Source organism: Phacochoerus africanus, chromosome 3 (genome assembly GCF_016906955.1).
Source record: "Phacochoerus africanus isolate WHEZ1 chromosome 3, ROS_Pafr_v1, whole genome shotgun sequence".
Classification (NCBI taxonomy): Eukaryota; Metazoa; Chordata; class Mammalia; order Artiodactyla; family Suidae; genus Phacochoerus; species Phacochoerus africanus.
Window position 1 is genome coordinate 15,276,750 of NC_062546.1, and position 22,114 is coordinate 15,298,863.

A 22,114-nucleotide genomic window follows, 5' to 3' on the forward strand; every position below is an offset into this window, starting at 1 on the left:
ACGGAACCTACCCAAATTCACTCGGCAAGCAGATGACAAACAGATATACAAACCCCATTCTCTGTACTTGAGTTTCCTGAAGTACATCTATGTCAGGGGCCAGCGATGTGCTTAAAGGAAGGGGTCTGGTGGGGATTAGGGGAGGGGAGGGCACTGTGCAGAAAGAGCTTTAAGTGAGATGGGTGACGGAGGGCAGGTAAGACAGGTCCTTGGTGTTCTCCTGGACCAGCAGTGGGGGAATTGCCTCGGGACAAAACCAATGAACTGTTCCCTGCTGATCAAGTAGAAAGAAGCAGTTAGGAGAAATCTCTGGAACCACTTAGCAGTAGGATACTCTCGGTCACCTGCAGGTGCACTAGGAACACACTGAGCCTTTGCACTTGGTAGTGGGAGGTGATTGGTATTCAAAGGTGTGGGAGCAGCCCCCCACACCCCCATCCCCGGCCTCAGGATCTCATCTCATTTTGTCTTTACTGGAAGGATTGGTCCCAAGTAAACTAGGTTGCTGTGGCCAAAAGAATGATTAACCAGCAGGCATTTTTTTAAACATATTTCTCTCAGTAATTGAGAAAAGAGGAATTGCTCTCCCACACCCCGACCCAAATCAGCAAGGATAAGGATTTAAGCAACATAAATTTAAAAGAGGCTAATCAACTTATATCAAAAAGAATTCAGGAGATTCCCAGAAGACTAAGCAGATTAAGGATCCAGCATTGTCACTGCTGTGGCTCGGGTTACTGCTGTGGCAGGGATTCAATCCCTGGTCCCAGAACTTCTGCATGTCTTGAGCATGGCAAAAAAAAAAAAAAAAAAAATTCAGATTGCTGTGAAATATTGTTTCTTTCCCAGAGCATGTAGACCATTAAAAAAAAGTCTCTACAAATGTCAATAAATTAAAATACATGGAAATTCAAATTGATGACAGTGGAAATAATCTAGAAATAAAGAAAACAAAATAGCTAGAAAATTCTCCATATGATTAAAATTAAGTGAGGCAAGTCTAAGGAACCCTGGGTCACAATGAAATCATGATAGGAAACAAAATATTTTGAATAAAATATTTCAATATTTTGAAAAGTGAAAATATGACATATCAAAACATATGGGTACAGAATGATATCAATAAAATGGTGACATAGGAGACCTCAGCCTCTGTCCCCCAGCAAAGAGCAATTAGACAGGCACCCTTGAATAAAAACAGCTCAGGGAGAATTCCACTTAAGGCACTACAGCAGGAGTTCCCATCATGGTTCAGTGGAAACAAACCCAACTAGGATCCATGAGGACACTGGTTCGATCCCTGGCCTTGCTCAGTGGGTTAAGGATCCGGCTTTGCCAATGAGCTATGGTGTAGGATGCAGATGTGGCTTGGATCCTGAGTCACTGTGGCTGTAGTGTAGGCCGGCAGCTGCAGCTCCGATTCAACCCCCTAGCCTGGGAACTTCCATATGCTGTGGATGCTGTCCTAAAAAGACCAAACAAACAAACAAACAAACAAACAAAAACAAAAATGAAACAACAACAACAACAAAACTAGAGCAACACAGTGGAACAAAAAGCCTCAAGAATAACCATCTAAGAAAAGGAAGGGAGAAGACCTCATTTTGCCTGCATCACCCCATCCCCCAAGCTGGCATGGCTCAGTACCAAGAGGAAACACCCCAGCCAGAGAGAGTTCTCCTCCCCAGGAAAGGAAGGCAGGGTGAAAACCAGCTTCAGCCTTTTAGGGCACCACACAAAGGTCCAGCTTTGGTTTCACTCCACCCAGACTGGCAAAGCAGAGCCATCTAGATACAATTAGAAACAAAGAAGAAAGCAGGCACTGCCAGGAACAGCCACATAGCAGAAGTGATCTTGATAAACGGTGGCCTGTAGACAAACCGAGACGACTTCACCAAGAGAGAAACCAGCGGCCAGCATAGCTGCCACAGCCCCCTGTAGATTTCACTAGCTTTTGCCCCACGGGTATTGCATTCACTGACACCAGCCACCCAAGTCCCTCCCCACTCCTTATCCCCTGTCCCCACACTGGAGCCCAGAAACTGCCCGGGTAGCCAGTCCAGACCCCTGTAGCTTCACAATTGTACGATGCCAACCTAGACCTCAGGGTGCACGCCCAGGGCTGGCCCTCCAGCTGCGCATTTGCACGCTGCTGGCTTGACGGGCCTCCACTGCATTGGGCACATGCCAGGGGACACTGAAGCCACGGGAGAACAAGCTGCCAGCCAGGGCCCCTGCAGCTGCTTGTGGTCCCAGGTCGGGTCTGTCTCCATCACTGGTCTGCAACACTGCAGTCATCTCTAGATAGAGCCTCCAGCTAGGCAACTGCACACCCCCAGCCTGACCCCCACCATGAGCTGTCACTGCCACGTGCCTGTGGTAAGGCCCAGCCGTGATGGTAGTGCAGGCCGACAGCCAGGATCCCTGCAACTGCCAGTGAGCCCACAGGTGGCCCCAGCTCTTGCTGCACGTTCTGGTCCCCACCGCTATGTGTGTGCCTGCACACTACACAAGCACCTGCACCTGGCCCCCAAAGGCAAGTGTGTGCACACCACCAGCTCTGGCCATCACCTCTGCCTGCCCTGGTCTTGGGGTGCTGGACTTGGAGGTGAGGCTGGGGAGTCCAACAGCTCTTGCAGCCACTGCAGACTCCTGCTAAGGTTGCCAAGCACCATACAGCTATTGGTGCTGTGATCCCCAGCAGCCTGAGCCAAAGACATATCATGCCCCTTTGCACCTGAAGCTGCCACCTGCCCCCGCCTATGGCACCCTGTACCACTAGACCTAGGGTCATAGCATGCTCCAGCATGCCCCTACTGGCAGGCAAAATCTTCTCTTACGGAAGTCAGTCAATAAAGTCTGCAAGTGGTGACTGTTTCTTTATTTTCCTGTTTTTTTTTTTAACTCAGTGAATTTTTATGACATTTATAATTGTACAACGATCATCACAACCCAGTTTTCTAGCCTTTCCAACCCAAACCTCCAGCCCATCCCTCCCCGCCCCCCAACCGGTCTCCTTTGGAAACCATAAATTTTTCTTTTCTTTTTTTTTTAACTTTTACTATTTATTTATTTATTTTAACTTGACAAAGTATCTTTTTCAATAATGATTTTTATTTTTTCCATTATAGCTGGTTTACAGTGTTCTGCCAATTTTCTTCTGTACAGCAAGGTGACCCAGTCACACATACATATATACATTCTTTTTTCTCACATGATCATGCTCCATCATAAGGGACTAGATACTGTTTCCAGTGCTATACAGCAGGATGTCATTCCAAAGGCGTTAGTTTGCATCTATTAACCTCAAATTCCCAGTCCATCCCACTGCCTCTCCCTCTTTCTTGGCAACCACAAGTCTGTTCTCCATGTCCATGAGTTTCTTTTCTGCGGAAAGGTTCATTTGTGCCGTATATTAGATTCCAGATATAAGCGATATCAAATGGAAACCATAAGTTTTTCAAAGTCTGTGAGGTGACTGCTTCTTTAAATGCTCAGATGCCTAAGCAAGGCTTCAAGAGATCATGAAGAGTCATGACTCCACCAAAGGACACAGTGTAACTCCAATAAATGGCCCCAAAGAAATGGAGATCCAGAAACTGGCCAACGAAGAATTTAAAAATGTGTTCTAACGATGCTTGGAGAGCCACAAGAGAACACAGATAATTTAACAGCATGAGAAAAACAAACAAGAACAAAATGAGAAGTTCAACAAAGAAGTGGAAAAGATAAGAAGAACCAAACATATTTTGGAGCTGAAGAATACAGTGGTGGAATTGAAGCACTCAGTAGAAAGCTTCAAAAGCACATTTGGCCAAGCAGAAATTAGCTAGAATGCAAAGGTCAACTGAGACTATCCACTTAGAGGAGCAAAAAGAAAAAAAATGAAGCGGAGTTCCCATTGTGGCTTAGCAGGTTACAAACCCGACTGGTATCCTTGAGGATTCGGGTTTGATCCCTGGCCTCCCTCAGTGGGTGGAGGATCTGGCATTGCTGTGACGTGTGGTGCAGGTTGCAGACAAGGCTCAGGTCCCAGGTTGCTGTGTCTGTGGTGTAGACTGGCAGCTGCAGCTCCAATTCCACCCCTAGCCTGGGAATTTCCATATGCTGTGTGTGTGGCCCCCAGAAGCAAAAAACAAAATAAAAATGAAAAGTGGTAGAAAAAATTAACTGATCTCTCTCTCTTTTTTTAAAGTATATGGTCAGATTCAGAATACTCTGCTACAGTAATATGGAAAAGTGTTAACCACTTAACTCTAGTCTAGATTAAAAGTTGAAAGACAAAATCATTTTTTGGGTTTTTTTTAGGGCCACACATTTGGCACATGGAAGTTCCTGAGCTATCAGTCCAATCAGAGCTGCAGCATCTGCCACCTATGCTGCAACTTTTGGCAACATGGGATCCTGAACTCACAGAGTGAAGCCAGGGATCGAACCCGCATCCTCATGAATACCAGTCAGGTTCTTAATCTGCTGAGCCACAATGGGAACTCTGAAAGACGAAATTATTAAAGATAACTCTAGCTATGATAATTTATTAGTGAATATGCAACATAAAAAATGTCAGTTGTGACATCCAAAAATTAAAAAGGGGGAAGTGAAAGGGTAGAAATTTATATGTGATTGAAGTTAAAATTTTTAGCCTCTTTTTAAACATTCTTTTTCACATATTTATTTATTTTTAAATGATTTTTATTTTTTCCATTACAGTTGGTTTACAGTGTTCTGTCAATTTTCGACTGCATAGCAAACTGACCCAGTCACACATACACATATACATTCTTTTTCTCACATTATCCTCCATCATGCTCCATCATAAGTGTAAACATTCTTTTTTTGAATATTCTTTTCCATTATGGTTTATCACTGGATATTGAATATAGAGTTCCCCGTGCTATATGGTAGGACCTTTTTGTTGTGCATTTTATTTACAATAATTGTTTACATCTGCTAACCGCAATCTCCCACTCTCTCTTCCCCACCCCTTCCCCCCTTGGCAACCACAAGTCTGTTCTCTATGTTTGTGAATCCATTTTCTATTTCCTGCATAAGTTCATTTATGTTATATTTTAGTTTCCAAATATACATGATATCATATGGTATTTGCCTTTCTCTTTCTGACTTACTTCACTTAGTATAATCATCTCTAGTTGCATCCACGTTATTGCAAATGGCATTATTTTGTTCTTTTTTATGGCTGAGTAGTATTTCATTGCATATATGTACCATATTGAAGTTAAATATTAAATCAGCATAAAATAGGCTGTCATAGCTATAAGATGTTTTATGTAAGCCTCATGGAATTATATACTTGTAAGTTGCTGTGAAGGTAAATCCTAAATGCTCCACAAACTTCTTGGGTCCATAGGCTTATGTCTTCCAACAAAATTAGAAGTTTTCAGCCATTATTTCCTCAAATACTTTTTCTGCATTTTATTCTTTCTCCTCTCATTCCATGACTGACAACAGATGTCAGAACTTTTGTCACTGTCCCTGAGGTTCTGTACACATTCTTCGGTATATTTTTTCTTATTGTTCATGTTAGATCATTTCAATTGCTCCATCATTAAGTTTACTGCTCGGGTCTCTGTCATCTTCATTCTGATAATAAGCCCATCAAGTGAGTTTTCTACTTTAGTTATTATGTTCTTCCCTTATAAAGTTTCCATTTCATTCTTCTTTATATCTGCTGTTTATTTGCTGAGACTTTCTATTTTTCCATCAGTTTCAAGAATGTTCCTGATTGCTGAACAATTTCCCTAATAGCCCCTTTAAAGACTTTGTCGGATAATTCCATTTACTCCATCTTAGAACTGGAGTCTGTTGATAGTCTTTTTTCATATGAGTTGATATTTTCCTTTTCCTTCATCTGTTATATAATTTTGGATTTGGGAATATATATATATATATATATATATATATATATATATATCAGATATATTGACCGTTGTGTTATAAGACTCTGAATCTTGTTCAAGTCTAACAGAGAAGGTTGATATTTTGTTTTCAAAGGGCATTGAAGCGGTTAGGTTCAGGCTGAAACGTTCAGATTCTCCTCTGTGGGTTGTGTTTTCAATGTCAGTTCAGTTTCAAAGGCTTTGCGGTTCATTCAGTAACGTCCCTGCCTGTGCACCACCTAGTGGCTGGTCTGGGACCTACAGAGGGGGTGTATTTGTTAGTTCAATTCTCAATGTCAGACGGGGTTACATACACGTATGCACACTTGGAGGTGAACCTAGGCGTAAATAAATAACTTTATCGGTTCTTTCACCTGAGGCCCTTTTCCTGTCATCTCCCTAGTACCTTCTATTTCTCCAAAACTCCAAAAAACCGGGGCTCTGGTTACCCTGCTCTGCTGGGCACTTCCACAACTGCATCCACATCTGGGATCAAGTGGCAGAAGAAATGAAGAGAGAAAAAAGAAACGGAGGACAACAGAGGGCCACCCACTCTCTTAGAATTACAGCTGCATCCAAAGGAGGAAGATTTCCCTTCCCTCCGAGTTTTGGCTCCTTCCAGCTCCCAGGCATCCATTGCAGCCATCACTACCATAGAATTTCTTAGGGCCCAGGATGCAGAAGAACAAAGAAGAAAAAGAGGAGGAAAAAATCTGGGGGATTTCTGCACCCCTTCTGAGCATTACAAGTTCCCTGTATCATGCATCAAGCCAAAATTAGAAGGTTCCTTCTGCAGCTCTATCAGCACTTCAGTGCTTGTTTTCAGGTTGGCCATGGACACCTGATGGGAAAAAATGCCAGGAAACTCATCATTGGCAATGTGATACTTGAATTATGGGCTTTCCCAATCTGCCTGCTCTGACTTACTTTCTGGTTTTTATAGCTCTGTTCTGTGGGAGAGACAAGGAACCAGACCCAGCAGATAGTTTTCTACCCCTGGAAAAGGGCTCGCCTTTCCTTCTCCTAGGCTTTAATTTGTGTTGACCTGATTCGGAGAGGGGCTGAGTTGGCGGTTATTGATTTATTGTCACTGTGGTTACCTTGAGTGCACCACAGACTCCAAATTCTGTTTTCAGGAGTTTCCGTCGTGGCTCAGCGGAAACGGATCTGACCAGCATCCATGAGGATGCACGTTCGATCCCTGGCCTTGCTCAGTGGGTTGAGGATCCGGCGTTGCTGTGAGCTGTGATGTAGCCTGGCAGCTACAGCTCGGATTCTACCCCTAGCCTGGGAAGCTCCATGTGCCTCAGGTGCGGCCCCAAAAAGACCAAAAAAAAAAAAAAAAGTCCATCTTCAAAACAGAAATGGTATCTGGGTTTGGAGCGGAGCCAGGTTAATTAGAGGATTTTTCCCCCCCTGGATCGCTGCTCAGATTTCAGCTTTGTGCTGTGTCTCTAGAGGACTCTCTTGCAAGTTACTCATTACTGTTTTTAACCAGATGGGGCGGGAGTGGGCGTGCTTGGGGTCCATTCTCAGTCTTGGGCAGAGGCGGTGTCCTGGGGCCTCACAGAAGTGGTCTTAGTGATCCTGCGCCCCCCCCCCCACCCCCGCCAGCGGTTTCTGAATCTGGCCAGTATTTCTGCCCCTCCTCAAGCTGCTAGATTTCCCTTGTACCCTTAGGGCAACAGTGTTGCTTCTCTCTCCCAAGACTGAAGCTTTCTCTCAGTAGGAAAGACAGGAAAGCTTCCACGGTGGTGGCTGCCTTCTCTCCCCTTCCCAGTGCTGCCCCACCAAAGAGATGTTATCAGAACTCTGAAAAATCTTGGAGGTCCCGCTGTGGTGCAACGGGATGGACAGCGTCTTGGGAGCGCTGGGACGCAGGTTCGATCTCCCGCCGGGCACAGGGGATTAAGGAACTAGCATTGCTGCAACTGCGGCTTAGGTCGCCACTGCGGCTTGGATCTGATCCTGGGCTCAGAAACTCCATATGCCACAGGATGGCCAGACCCCTCCTCCCACAAAACAAACAAACAAACAAACAACAACAAAGAAAACTCTGAAAATCTTTTCCGAGGACCCAGTGGTCTCCCTGGAGAAAAGTCTATAAGAGGATGTGGGCTCCAGGGACTTGGTTCTGTTGTGCCAGTGCCACTCAGCCTCCAGCCATTTGCTAGCCCGGTACTGGTGCCCGGCTGCCTGCCCCCCAGGTGATCAATGCTCGTTACGGATCTCTCCCTGCAGGTGCCTGTCTTTCCCTAGATTCTGGACGGGTTGGTTGCCCTGTGATCTCAGCGCGCCGGTGAGTTCAAGAAAAGCTGTCCAGCTATTTTTCAGTGTAAGCTTGGGAGGTTTGTTCCGTTCTCTACATCTCTGAGCAGAAATCCAGCCTCTTTCCCTGTATTATTATCATCATTAGCACAAGTTCCAGTGCCCGATGCCCAGGGAGGCCAAACCCTCAAAAAAGGTCGGAGTTTGGAGCAGAGAAATGTTTATGGCAGGCCAGGCAAGGAGATGGGTGGCTTGTGCCCTCTCCACCCCCAGAAGCCTGAAATCCCCAAACTAAAATTGCAAAGCATTTTAAAGGCCCAGTTGCAGGGGGTGGGGGTGGGGTGTCTCAGGGTAAGTGTTCCGCTTGTGCACAATTCTCTGATTGGTTGATGGTGGGGTACCAGGGCGGTGTCGCAGGAGTTCGCCTTATGAATCCTTAGGGGCCAGGGGACCTGGGGGCTATGTGTTCCCGGTCATCAAGTAGTTAATTTCTTCCATTCTGTGGTGGGTTTAGCTTCTGTTAAACGACTTAGGAAATGTGCATAAGATGCTGTTGTCTAGGTACTTTGGAGCGGAGCTAAAGCAGGGGATGGGGGGAGCAGCCTGCCCCAGGACGACCCATAGGGTCCTGCTCTATTACATTGTTATTTGTAATTGTGGTAAGATACATGTGCATAAAGTGTATATACACATACACAGACATAAAGTTTACCATCCTAAGTATTAATTACATAGTTCAGTGGTTTTAAGTACCTTCATGTTGTTGGTTAACCATCACCCATCTTTGTAACTCTTTTCATCTTACAAAAATGAAACTCTGTACCCATTAATCAGTGACTCCCCATTTCCCCCTCCCTCTGCTCCTGGAAGCCACAATTCTACTTTTGGTTTAAGAATTTGCTACTCTAGATAGTTCCTGTAAGTGGAATCCTTGAATATTTGTCTTTTGGTAACTGGCTTATTTCACTTGGCATAATGGCCTCAGGGATCATTCATGTGTCAGAAGTCCCTTCCTTTTATCCATTATATCCATTCCACATTTTTTTTTCTTTTTATAGCTACACCTGCGGCATAGGGAAGTTGTCAGGCTAGGGGTCACATCGGAGCTGCAGCTGTTGGCCTATGCCTCAGCCACAGCAACACCAGATCTACAGCAGCAGCTCATGGCAACATCAGATCCTCAAACAACTGAGTGAGGCCAAGGATCAAACCCTCAGCCTCATGGATACTAGTTGGATTCTTAACCCACTGAGCCACAATGGGAACTCCTGTATTCCGCATTTTATTTATCCATTCAGTAGAGTGTGAAAAAAGACCCCTCCAAGAATTCATAACTACAGACTAGTTTCCTACAAGACAGTAAAGCTTGAATAAGCATAAGTGTATCATCTGAGAAATTTGAAGAAATGGATTTAAATCAAAACAGTGAGTTTTTAGGATAATATGGAAAATAAATGAATTTTAAAGATGCTCCCTTATGGAGTTCCCTGGTGGCTCAGTGGGTTAAGGATCTGGCATTGTCACCGCTATAGTTCAGGTCGCTGCTGTGGTGTGGGTTCAGTCTCTCATCCAGGAACTTCTGCATGCCATGGGTGCAGCCAAATAACAATGATAATAAAAAAAATATACTCTCTTAGAACCCTCCTACCTTGGTGGGAATGTAAATTGGTGCAACCACTATGGAAAACCATATGGAGATTCCTCGGAAAACTAAAAATAGAAGTACCATATGATCCAGCAATTACACTCCTGGGTATATATTTGGAAAAAAGTGAAAACTCTAATTTGAGAAGATACATGCATTTCAATGTTCATAGCAGTATTATTTACAATAGCAAGATATGACAGCAACTTATGTGTCCATCAACAAAGGAATAGATAAAGAAGCTGTGAAAAGGAATGAAATTCTGCCTTTTGCAGCAATGTGGATGCACCTAAAGAATATATTATGCTTAGTGAAAAAAGTCAGAGAAAGACAAATACTATATGATATCGCTTTTATGTGGAATCTAAAAAATAAATCAAACTAGGAGTTCCCGTTTTGGCTCAGTGGTTAACGAATCCGACTAGGAACCATGAGGTTGCGGGTTCGGTCCCTGCCCTTGCTCAGTGGGTTAACCATCCGGCGTTGCCGTGAGTTGTGGTGTAGGTTGCAGACGTGGCTTGGATCCCGCGTTGCTGTGGCTCTGGCGTAGGCCAGTGGCTACAGCTCTGATTCGACCCCTAACCTGGGAACCTCCATATGCCGCAGGAGCAGCCCAAAGAAATAGCAAAAAGACAAAAAATAAATAAATAAATCAAACTAGTGAATGTGGCCAAAAAAGAAATAGACTCACAGATCTAGAGAACAAAGTAGCGGTTATCAGTGGCGAGAGGGCAGGGGAGAGACGCGAGACAGGGGCAGTAGCATAGTGAAGTGTAGTGGAGTCATAGTGGGGTCTTTACCTGTAGTTCCCAAAGGTTGTAACCTGGAAATTCACTTGTCTCCCCAGCTCTTGACCATCTGTAGACCATTCAATTGCAAAATGCTCCTCAGTTTAGTGCAAAGAGCAACTTCTGCCACGTGGAAAGGCTGGGCAAAGAGGTAGGTTCAATGATAGGGTTCTGGGGAAAGTCCTGACCACCCAGGCTCAGGAACCAAGGAGCCCACTGGGTTTGAAATTGTCCTGAGGAAAGTCTGGAAATAGGAGAAATCTCCCTGCCATCATTCTGGGTGACTTAGATTCTTAGGGTTCCAGAAATTTAAGCTAATTACTTTAATCTCTTAAAATGTCTTGCAGTCTACCACTATGCATCTATTAAAGTGATTTAAAAAGTTTACAATACGAAGGTTTAGCAAGTCCGTGGAGCAAGTGGTCCAAATGCGAAATGGCACAGCCACTTTGGAAAATATTTTGGCAGTTTCTTATAAACATACTTGTCATGTAACCCAGAGATCCCACCCAAGAGACAGCTTATTTCATGCAAAAACCTGTATACAAATGTTTGTAGGGTGTTTACTCATCATCACCCCAAACTGGAAATGTCCATTCGCTATATATATATATATATATATATATATATATATATTTTTTTTTTTTTTGTCTTTTTGCCATTTCTTGGGCCGCTCCTGTGGCATATGGAGGTTCCCAGGCTAGGGGTCGAAATGGAGCTGTACCCGCCAGCCTACCCAGAGCCACAGCAACGCGGGATCCGAGCCGCGTCTGCAACCTACACCACAGCTCATGGCAACACCAGATCCTTAACCCACTGAGCAAGGGCAGGGATCGAACCCGCAACCTCATGGTTCCTAGTCGGATTCGTTAACCACTGCGCCACGACGGGAACTCCTCCATTCGCTATTGACTGGATAAACAACCTGTGATACATCCATATAATGGACTATGGATCAGCAATAAAATGGTACAAACAACACACAACAACACGAATGAATCTGAAATGCATTATGCAAACATGTAAATATTATTATTTTTTAAAAAGCTGCTACATAACTTTAAAAAGTGGATCGGGGCAAAACACCTTATGAATTTGATACCCAGCATCATTCACTTAAAAAATAGAGGAAAGGCACTTTAACAGTTGGAAAGTTTAAAACATCTTTTCTTCTCCTCAGACTCCTATTTCCATTCCTCTTACCCCCAGACTATTAATCTGATGAAATATAATCTTATGCTCAAAGCCTTTTATTCATGATATTTTTATACTGTTTTGTAATAAGAACATGTATAGTAATTAAAATTTAATTGTTTCACTTACTGTGACCATGAGGCTCTAGGAATAAGATGTTTTCTACTGGATTGCTTTTTTTTTTTTGCTCCATATCCACAGCACATGGAGGTTCCCAGGCTAGGAGTCGAATCAGAGCTGTAGCTGCTGGCCTACACCACAGCCACAGCAGTGCCAGATCCTTAACCCACTGAGCGAGGCTAGGGATTGAACCTGCGTCCTCATGGATGCTAGTCAGATTCGTTAACCCCTGAGCCATGACAGGATCTGCCTGTTTACTGACTAAATATATTCAGCTTTTATTTTATGCCAGTCATCCTGCTTTACACAAGAGTTCAAGGAATTCTCGTGTCTGTGAAGTAGGTGTTATTATTGTTCCCCTTAAGAAAAACTGGGGTTTGTAGTTCTCTTGTGGCACAGCGGGTTAAGGATCTGGCATTGTCACTACAGCAGTTTGGGTCACTGCTGTGGCACGGGTTTGATCCCTGGCCCAGGAACTTCCACATGCCTTAGGTGCAGCAAAAAAAAAAAAAAAAAAAAAAAAAGAAAGAAAGAAAGAAAGAAAGAAAGAAAGAAAGAAAGAAAGAAAGAAAGAAAGAAAGAAAAGAAAAAAAGTAAAACCGAGGCTCAGTGAGGTTAGGTGACTGAGCCAGGGCCACACACAGCTGGTAAGTGGGGGATCCACGAACTGAATTCAGGTCCAGCCACGAACCCTAAATTTTTGGCCATTCCATACCACTTGGTGAATAATTGTCACGCCATCTCATCTAATGCTCACGATGACAACAAAGCTGATAGGTAGATTGTATTTTCCCATTTTCTAGATGGGGAAACTGAGGAACCAAGACATAGCTTTGGCTACAAGTGACCCAGCCAGGACCAAAGTCAAGATCACTGTGTTTGGAGCTAGAATTCCCATCCCTGAACGGTCCAGGCCCAGTTGGAAAATTTGGGGAGGATGTAGGATTAGAATTCTGAAAAAAAAAAAAAAAGATGGGGGGTATAAATGGACGCAAATCTTTACTTTTAGTATGGCTTTAGAAGATCTGGAAAAGATTGCTTCTTTCTCAGTGTCTAAAGTCCCCCCAGTCATACAGATGCATAGTATGGCATTAATACTTTGCATTAATACTCTCTCTTTCTTTATCCTTCTTCCCAGGCTTCTTTTCTGTCTTCCTCCCATTCTTCCTTCCTCCCTCCCTTGCTGTTTTTGAAGTGCATTTACTCCAAAACAGGTAATACAGTAAGACATTATCAGTTCTTCACATTATTTTAAAAAAATACATAAGAGTCAGGAAGGAAATGGAGGCCTGAGCAAGTGGGGGAATGCATCTGTTTATTCAGTTGCCTGGAAGTTTCATAATCTCCTAGGCTTGAGACCACCAGAAGGAATGAAGGATCCCTTTGTTACCCCAAGGTCAAATGGGATCATTTTTGATGTCCTGGCACCAAAACCCAGTGGGATAAACCCAGACCCTCCTGAAAATCTCATACCATCATTTTCTTGTCATCAGTGGAGCAAAGGAAAGGTTCTCACCAGTGCCTGGGGTTGCCCCAGGAGTGACTATGGGCAAACCAGCCCTGCAACTGTTCCAGAAAAGTCCCTGTGATCATTCACGCGTGACCTCTCACTCAGGAGCAAGGCAACTGGCAGGCAGGTGTCTGGATAGATAAGGTATAGCACCATGGCAGAGGGTGCTGGGACGGAAGGTCCTGCCCTCCTTGCCATGTGACATCAGACAGACCCCCTCCCCATGATGCACCTTGGTTTTCTCATCTGCGAACTAAGGGAATGGGTGGGTGGGCTCTACGGTTCCTCTGCACACGCTCGCGCCTCTCTCTGGTTTGCGCCTCATCCCTGCGCTCTTCTGGTTCCCACAGGCACCCTCCTCCACGCAGCTCCACCTGCTCCTGGAGGAATGGCGCCCTCCTGCTGCTTCTCTTCCTCTCTTTGGAGCAGACATCTGCATCGCTATACCGCAGAGTCAAAGGTGGGTTCAGAAAAGCTGCAACCATTCTTCTTTGGGAGGTGTTCTTGGCGACCAAGGGTTAGATGCAAGGCAGGGACTCCTGTCAGATGAGGCCGCTACTACTGTGGCTTCAGAGAACTAGCCCTGCTCACTGACCCTGAGCCCTTCCAATCCTCCCCTCACCTGCTCTGCCCAAAATTACTCCCCAAACTTATTTCCTAAACTTTTCCTGGTAGGTGTCTTTTCCAAGTTTACTCTTTTTTCTTTTTTTCTTTTTACAGCTGTGCCAGCAGCATACGGAAGTCCCCAGGCTAGGGGTCGAATTGGAGTTGCACCTGCCAGCCTATGCCCCAGCCTCAGCAACACCAGATCCTAGCCACCTCCTAGCCACTGCTTGCAGCAGTGCTGGATCCTTCAACCCCCTGAGCAAGGCTGGGAATCGAACCTGCATCCTCATGAATACTAGTCAGATTCTTAACCCATGGAGCCACAGCGGGAACTCCTGGACACTTCTTTCTTACAGAGAAACCAGGGAAGTGCCCCCAAGAAAGGCTCACCTGTGATGCTAAAGTCCCAGACTTGTGCCAAACAGATTACAACTGCCAGAAGCACATGAAGTGCTGCTCCTTCGCCTGTGGGAAGAAGTGCATGGATCCATATGCAGGTATCGGCATCCAGGCTGAGAACAGAGGTGCTTTGTGACTTGTCCTCTGTCCTGCTCTATCCAAAACTGGCCGAACCATTTCCTTGGATGGTAGGACAGAGAGGCCAGGGTTCAAGCTTTTCTCCTTCTGGAGTTGGACTCCCAACTGTCAAATACAAAGAGTGAGTCGAGGCCTGGTGGACATCAACTGCTGTTGTTGATGGCAGTCACCTTTGGTCCCAGATTCAATCATTCACAAATAACTCCTACTTCCTGCGTGTTCACTATGTGTCAAGAATATTGGGAGTTCCCGTCGTGGCTCAGTGGTTAATGAATCCGACAAGGAACCATGAGGTTGCAGGTTCGACCCCTGGCCTTGCTCAGTGGGTTAAGGATCCGATGTTGCCATGAGCTGTGATGTAGGTTGCAGACGCGGCTCGGATCCCGCATTGCTGTGGCTCTGGCATAGGCTGGCAGCTACAGCTCTGATTAGACCCCTAGCCTGGGAACCTCCATATGCTGCAGGAGTAGCCCAAGAAATGGCAAAAAAAAAAGACAAAAAACAAAGAATATTGTTGGCACTGCGGCAAGTATAAACCTCAGTCAGCTCAGAGACTGGGGTTATTTCCTGATTCTTTGGTCTTCACGGAGGTTTCCTGCTAACTCAAAGTACGTAATAATAGGGAACTGTGCATTTTATATAGATTCGTTCATTCATTCGACAACTATTATCAAGGCCCTTTGGCCAAAGACCATGAGGAGCAGGCCTGCAGTTGAACAGGTTGAGTTGATTACTTGTCGCGGTGAGGGAGAAGGTTCACCACTGACAGTCTGAGCCATCTCAGTAAGAAGCTGGTGAAGAATCTACTGCAGGATTGAGGTTTGATTGGGTCACTGGGGGGAGGAGCTAAGGCAGTGGGGGTCTGTCCCAGATCGAGTGCTGTCAGAAAGTGGGGGCGACTCTGTGACTGAGTAGCTTGGTGAATCTAATCTCCAGGGGGAACAGGCTAGGACGAGGCTAAAGCTGTAATTGCTAGAGAAGCCTGAGTTACTCCTAGGTGTTTGGTATTTTGTGAGTTTCAGGGGGATTTTTTTTGGTTCCACTATGGCGTCTCAAAGTGACGTTTGATGTGGGGGTCCTGTGAGATTATATCCGACAGGAGAACAACATGGCTTAGCTGTGAGCATCAGATCAATTTTCAGACAGAAGGAGCTGCTTTTTTTCTCTCTCAGAATATCGTTCCTCCTACATGCCAGGGCCTTCCTTCCCTCCTTCCTTTCTTTCTTTGTTTTTAGAGCTGAACCTGTGACCTGTGGAAGTTCCCAGCCTAGGGGTTCAATCGGAGCTGCAGCGGCCGGCCTACACCACAGTCACGGCCACACCAGACCCGAGCCATGTCTGCGATCTATCCCACAGCTCATGGCAATGCCAGATCCTTCACCCACTGAGCCAAAAGGAACTCCTCTGCCAGGCACTTTGTTAGGCATTTTGGATATAGTTCCTGAGCAAGTTTCCACCATCAGATCAGTGGAGAAGACCAGCTCCAAATCATTCCCTTTTTAAATTTTTTGTTTAATATTTTATTTATTTATTTATTTATTTTGCCTTTTTTTCTTGAGCCGCACCTGCGGCATATGGAGGTTCCCAGGCTAGGGGTCGAATCAGAGCTGTAGCCACCAGCCTACACCAGAGCCAAAGCAACGTAGGATCCGAGCCACATCTGCAACCTGCACCACAGTTCACGGCAACACCGGATCCTTAACCCACTGAGCAAGGGCAGGGACCGAACCTGCAACCTCATGGTTCCTAGTCAGATTCGTTAACCACTGTGCCACGATGGGAACCCCAATATTTTTTATTATTATTTTTTGGCTGCACCCATGGCATGTGGAAGTTCCCAGGCCAGGGATCAAATCTGTGCCACAGTTGCAACCTGTGCCACAGCTGCGGTGACACCTAATCCTTAACACACTGCACCGCAGGGGAGCCTCCCAAATCGTTCTTCTGTGCTCTTCATTACATCTTTTGCAAGGCAGAAATGATGCTCATAGATGTTATGCAACGTAGATTAGTCACATAAAGCTGGAGCCAGAACTGTTACTGGCCATGACTCTTTCTATGATTTGGGTAATAACGCATAAACTATACACAAGCTGAGGGCTTGACCCCTTCCCTTTTCGCTACCCCTCATGTTCTCTCTTTGCCTCCTGCCCTCAGAACCCTGCATGCTACCCGTAAACCGTGGAAAGTGTAAGAATAAAACCACGCACTGGTATTTTCATAGTAAACATCGTATATGCAAAACTTTTATCTATCAAGGCTGCCTTGGGAATGCCAACAACTTCTCCAAGAAGGAGGACTGCATGAAGGCTTGCTCATCCACGGGTGAGACATATACCCTTGGCCATCGGAGGGTTTATTCTAACTAGAAATAGCACCAGCCTAGTTATAGACTCAGGCTTTGAGGTTAAACTGCCTTGGTTCAAGTCTCGGCTCCATCATTCACTGGCTAGGTGGTCTTAGATCAGTCATCTGCCTTTTATGAGTTTGTGTTTTCTTATCTATACAATGGAGCTAGTAATAGCATTTACCTGATGGAGTCTTGGTGCCCTCCAAATGAGATGGTGCACATCAGCTGGTTAATAAAGTTTGGCCAGGGTGTTCCCATTGTGGCGCAGCGGAAATCTGACTACTCTCCATGAAGATTCAGGGTTTGATCCCTGGCCTCGCTCAGCAGGTTGGGGATCTGGTAAAGTCATGAGCTGTGGTGTAGGTCGCAGACACAGCTTGGATCTGATGTGGCTGTGGCTGTGGCGCAGGTCGGCAGCTGTAGCTCCAATTTGACCCCTAGCCTGGGAACCTCCATATGTCTCGGGTGTGGCCTGAAATAGCAAAAAAAAAAAAAAAAAAAAAAAGAGTTTGACCAGCGGGACCCAGCGTCAGGTCTATTGTTTGGAAATAGGTCATTCCTCACCATATTTACCTGCTGATTATTACCTGAGGACTCACCCAAGAGCCAAGCATAGACAGGCCGGCCCTGGAATTCCACGGAAGGGGAGTGGAGCATGGAGCAGGCGAGGAGTGGAATGGAGCAAACTTCAAGGCTGTGGGTTAAGGCCTTAGTCCCGGGACCACCCTCATCAGTAATCCTGGGTGACAGTGTGCCACAGAGCTTAGGAGCCAAATGACTTGGGTTAAAAGGCTCTTTTTCCCACTTACTGCAAACTTCTTCACCCCTTTGAGTGTCAGAACCCCCCGCCCCCGCCCCGTAACACTGGCATAATAGCAAATACCTCACGGAGCGGTTGATAGGGTTCTATGCGATCCAGCCCACACAGATTTAACGAGGCGGCCGCCCAGTAGGTGGGCTTCCCAAAGGGTCATAGCCGAGATGGGGATTGTCAAGATGCAGCCCAGTGTGCCTTCCAAGGCAGCATGAGAAGGTCGGCCTCAGATGCCGTGTGAGGCGGGCTGAAAAGTAGACCAGCACCACCAATTTACAGACCAGGAAACAGAGTCAGGGAAGTGACGTTAGCTGCCCGAGGAGTCCCAGTGGTAGAGCTGGCATTTTCATTCCACGGGCCCAGGGAGCCTGAATGGCCAAGGAAATCCTGTGCCCTGGCCTGACCTCATGAAGTGAGGACTAAGAAGCTTCCCTTTGTGGGAGCCTGTAAAGACTCATTCATGGTGCTGTGGGCGAGACCTTGGCTTTCTCTCAGGAACCAGTAGAAAGAAGAGGCCAGGGAAATGAGCTTGGGTTGGTTTGTGGGAAATTTAGGTTTGGGGCAAGAAGAAGGAGGAGGAGGAGGTGGGTGTGGAGGAAGAGGAGGAGAGGAAGAGGAAGGAGGAGAATGAGAAGGAAAGAAACGCTTCCTGCTGTCATTGAATTTGAGCAGGAAACACGCACAAGATCCTGAAGGGCCGGTTTAAATACCATCAATGTGCTAGTGACCCACAAGAGTTGTAGCTTCAGCCCAAATCTGACTCCATGCTCCACCTGCCTACCTTGCACGTCCATCTGGATCTCACAAATACCTCACACTTCACTTCCCCAAAACTGAACTCCTGGACTACAGCTCAGAGTCAATCCCTGGCCCAGGAACTTCCATATGCAAGGGTGTGGCCCGAATGAATGAATAAACAAATACATAATTAAATGAATAAAACCGAACCTCTTATCTTTGTTCTCCCTCTTCAAACCTGCTCTATCCATAGCTTTGTCCATCTTTTCTTTTTCTTTCCTTTCTTTTTTTTTTGTCTTTTGTCTTTTTAGGGCCGCACCCACGGCACATGGTGGTTCCCAGGCTAGGGGTCTAATCAGAGCTACAGCTGCCTGCCTACGCCACAGCCACAGCAACACCGGATCCGAGCCTTGTCTTCGACCTACACCACAGCTCACAGCAACGCCGGATCCTTAACCCACTGAGCAAGGCCAGGGATCGAACCCTCAACCTCATGATTCCTAATAGGATTCGTTTCTGCTGCGGCACGACAGGAACTCCGCTTTGTCCATCTTTGTTGGGGAAAAAAAAAGTCTAAATCACCCCTGATGGCTCTCTCAATCAACATCCGTTGTTAAAAAATCATTTTAGATCTACCTGAAAAATAGATCCAGAATCTGTCCAGTTCTTACCCCCTCCACAGCTGCCACCCCAACCTGAGGTGCCATCTTTTCACTTGGATTCACTGCAACTGTCTCCCAGCAGATCTTGTTTCTGTACTTCCCTGCTTACAGTCTATTAGGAACACAGTTGCCACAATGATTCTTTCTTTTTTTAATTTTATTTTATTTTATTTGTTGTTGTTGTTGTTGTTGTTGTTGTTTTTGTTGTTGCTATTTCTTGGGCCGCTCCCGCGGCATATGGAGATTCCCAGGCTAGGGGTCGAATCGGAGCTGTAGCCACTGGCCTACGCCAGAGCCACAGCAACGCGGGATCCGAGCCGTGTCTGCAAACTACACCACAGCTCACGGCAACGCCGGATCGTTAACCCACTGAACAAGGGCAGGGACCGAACCCGCAACCTCATGGTTCCTAGTCGGATTCGTTAACCACTGCGCCACGACGGGAACTCCGATTCTTTCTTTTTTAAGAATTTTAATTTATTCATTTATTTTAGGGCCTCTCCTATGACATATGAAAGTTCCCAGGCTAGGGGTCTAATCAGAGCTACAGCCACCAGCCTATGCCACAGCTCAGGGCAACGCCAGATCCTTAACCTACTCAGTGGAATTGAGGCCAGGAATCAAACCCACATCTTCATGGATACTGGTTGGTTCATTTCCACTGAGCCACCACGGGAACTCCTCACAATGATTCTTTCAAAATATGAGTCAGATCTTGTCACTCCTTATCCGAAGCAGAGCAAGCACAGCCCCTAAAACAGCTTACATTGAATTGGGTGGATTTCATATAATTACTCCTGTCTTACAGAGAAGGAAACTAAAGACACTCATTAAATGGCAGGACACCGACTTTACCTTGGGGCTTCAAACTCCAAGCTTAACTCTCTTTCTATGGCATCTCATGATACAGGGAGACATTTCATCCCTCCACAGGCTACTAGAGGTGAGGTGACTCTGGGCAGGGCAGAATGAACGGTGTCACAGAAAGATGCTAGTTTTGCAGCTGTTTGAAGGGTGGTGGGATGGGGTGGGCTTTGAAGGCGCTCACATCTGCTCTCGTTTCAGTCAAGGCTGGACAGTGCCCACTCTTCCCTTTCAAGGACCGTATGAGGTGTTCAACTTCATGTAGGGGTGACTTCGATTGCCCCTCAAAAGAAAAATGCTGTGAATCCACGTGTGGCTTTGATTGTGCCATGGCCTGGACAGGTGAGCACCACGAAGAGACCTCCCAAAGTCTGCTGGGCTATGCTAAGAAGGTCATGCTGTCCCGTGAAGTGGGGGATGCTCCTTAGGTTAACCTTAGAGGTCTCTTGGGACTATTGCCCCATTTAATGCCCAACCAGGGCCCTCATGTCACGCTCCTAATCTTGGGAGACGGTCGTGCCGTTCTTCCAAGCCATCATGCATGGTATCCCTCCTTGTTTTTCTCAATGAACACTTATTTATTCTGAGCCTCTTTCTTCAATGGCCTACAAGGTGATAGTAGCCATGTAGGCATACAACAGAATTTATAACCATTAAGTACACTCCTAATGAGTCCTTAGGCCTGCGCAGAATTTCACGTAAGGCGTGCTGGGGAAAAGATGGGTAGCAAGATGCTGTTGGGGTAGAAGTGAACGCTCCAGCTTTTAAGAACCCCTTTCATTTCCCCATGTGGTGCTAAGAGACTGGGGTCTTGTCCCAGGGTGTTGAGGAATAGCATGGAATGGTGGCGGGAAGCAAAGGCTTTTCAACTGCGTTCAACTTTCCCACTGGTTTTCTGTGCGCTGTTAGGCAACTCGCTTCCCCGCTATGGTCCTCGCTGTCCACAGTTGATCAGACAAGGAGATTCTGGCGCTCTCTTAATTCTCTAATTTCTCATACTCTGGGATTAGACAACCCAAACCTATTAATTTTGTAGGGGCAGTCAGGAATCCTCTCAGATTTTATGACAAGACCTTTTGATGTTTCAGATAATTATTAAAATTATTTATCAAAGAGAAAGTTGATGTTCTGCCTATTCCACTCCATTATTACTCTAAGAGGGAAGAGTTAAGAGGTTTAACCAGAAGAAAACCTTGTTTAGGGTTCCCAAGATTCCCCAAATTTGTCTCAACCTATGGTCAAGTATTTCAAGGTCAAGTGTCTTGTTTTACCCCCATAAAGTCAAAGCAGGTTTCTGCCCAAACAAGCCACCGACATGTTCCAGGATTGAAAAACCCATGTGCCTGCAGGATGCTGACTGCCCATCCACAGCGAAGTGCTGTTCGCGCTGTGGACTGAAGTGCCTGGATTCCCTGAAATGAAGAGTAAGTTTAAAGTGTTATCATCAAAGTACTTAATTATGAGTAGTACAATAAAAAGCTATCCATATCGTCCTGCATCCAACTGCTTTGCCAAATTGTCGTCTTATGTATAACAATACTCAATAGGGTTATTTTGATCTTATAGATAATCACATCATCTGAAAAATGAGAATAAATTTGACTTTTCTTTTTTCCCATTAAATAACTTACTTTTAAACATCTTTGGGTCTTTTTATACTGTGTAGAACCTATGAAATAATGTTGAAAATAAAGGCAATGGTATCAATCCCTGTCCGGTTCTTTATTTTATTTTATTATTATTATTATTTTTTTGGTCTTTTGTCTTTTTTAGGGCCGCACCTGTGGCATATGGAGGTTCCCAGGCTAGGGGTCTAATAGGAGCTGTAGCTGCCAGCCTACACCAGAGCCACAGCAACACGGGATCCAAGCCTCATCTGCAACCTACACCATAGCTCACGGCAACGCCAGATCCTTAACCCACTGAGCAAGGCCAGGGATCGAAGCTACAACCTCATGGTTCCTAGCTGGATTCGTTTCCGCTTCGCCATGACAATGGGAACTCCAGTTCTTTATTTTAGAGTCAATGTCTCTTGCTATATAAAATGACATTCGTTGTAGGGTCTGGGATGTAAGTTTTATCACCCTTGGGTTGTTTCCTCTTTATTCTGTTGAAAATTAC

The 22,114-nt window shown here is 45.6% G+C and overlaps 1 protein-coding gene across 1 annotated transcript; it reads left to right on the forward strand.

The window, feature by feature from the left end:
- The first annotated feature begins 2,395 nt into the window (after nt 1-2,395).
- Nucleotides 2,396-21,414, forward strand: WFDC8 (WAP four-disulfide core domain 8). The gene is made up of 6 exons (XM_047770173.1): nt 2,396-2,436; nt 13,773-13,882; nt 14,385-14,525; nt 16,723-16,890; nt 20,195-20,335; nt 21,275-21,414. The coding sequence occupies exons 1-6, from the start codon at nt 2,396-2,398 to the stop codon at nt 21,412-21,414; spliced, it is 741 nt and encodes a 246-aa protein (XP_047626129.1).
- The last annotated feature ends 700 nt before the right edge of the window (nt 21,415-22,114 follow it).

Coding starts and splice junctions, on each gene's coding strand:
- WFDC8 (XM_047770173.1), top strand. CDS start 2,396: ATGGTAGTGCAGGCCGACAGCCAGGATCCCTGCAACTGCCA. Junction 13,883..14,384: donor GCTATACCGCAGAGTCAAAG/GTGGGTTCAGAA, acceptor TCTTTCTTACAG/AGAAACCAGGGAAGTGCCCC. Junction 14,526..16,722: donor GTGCATGGATCCATATGCAG/GTATCGGCATCC, acceptor TCCTGCCCTCAG/AACCCTGCATGCTACCCGTA.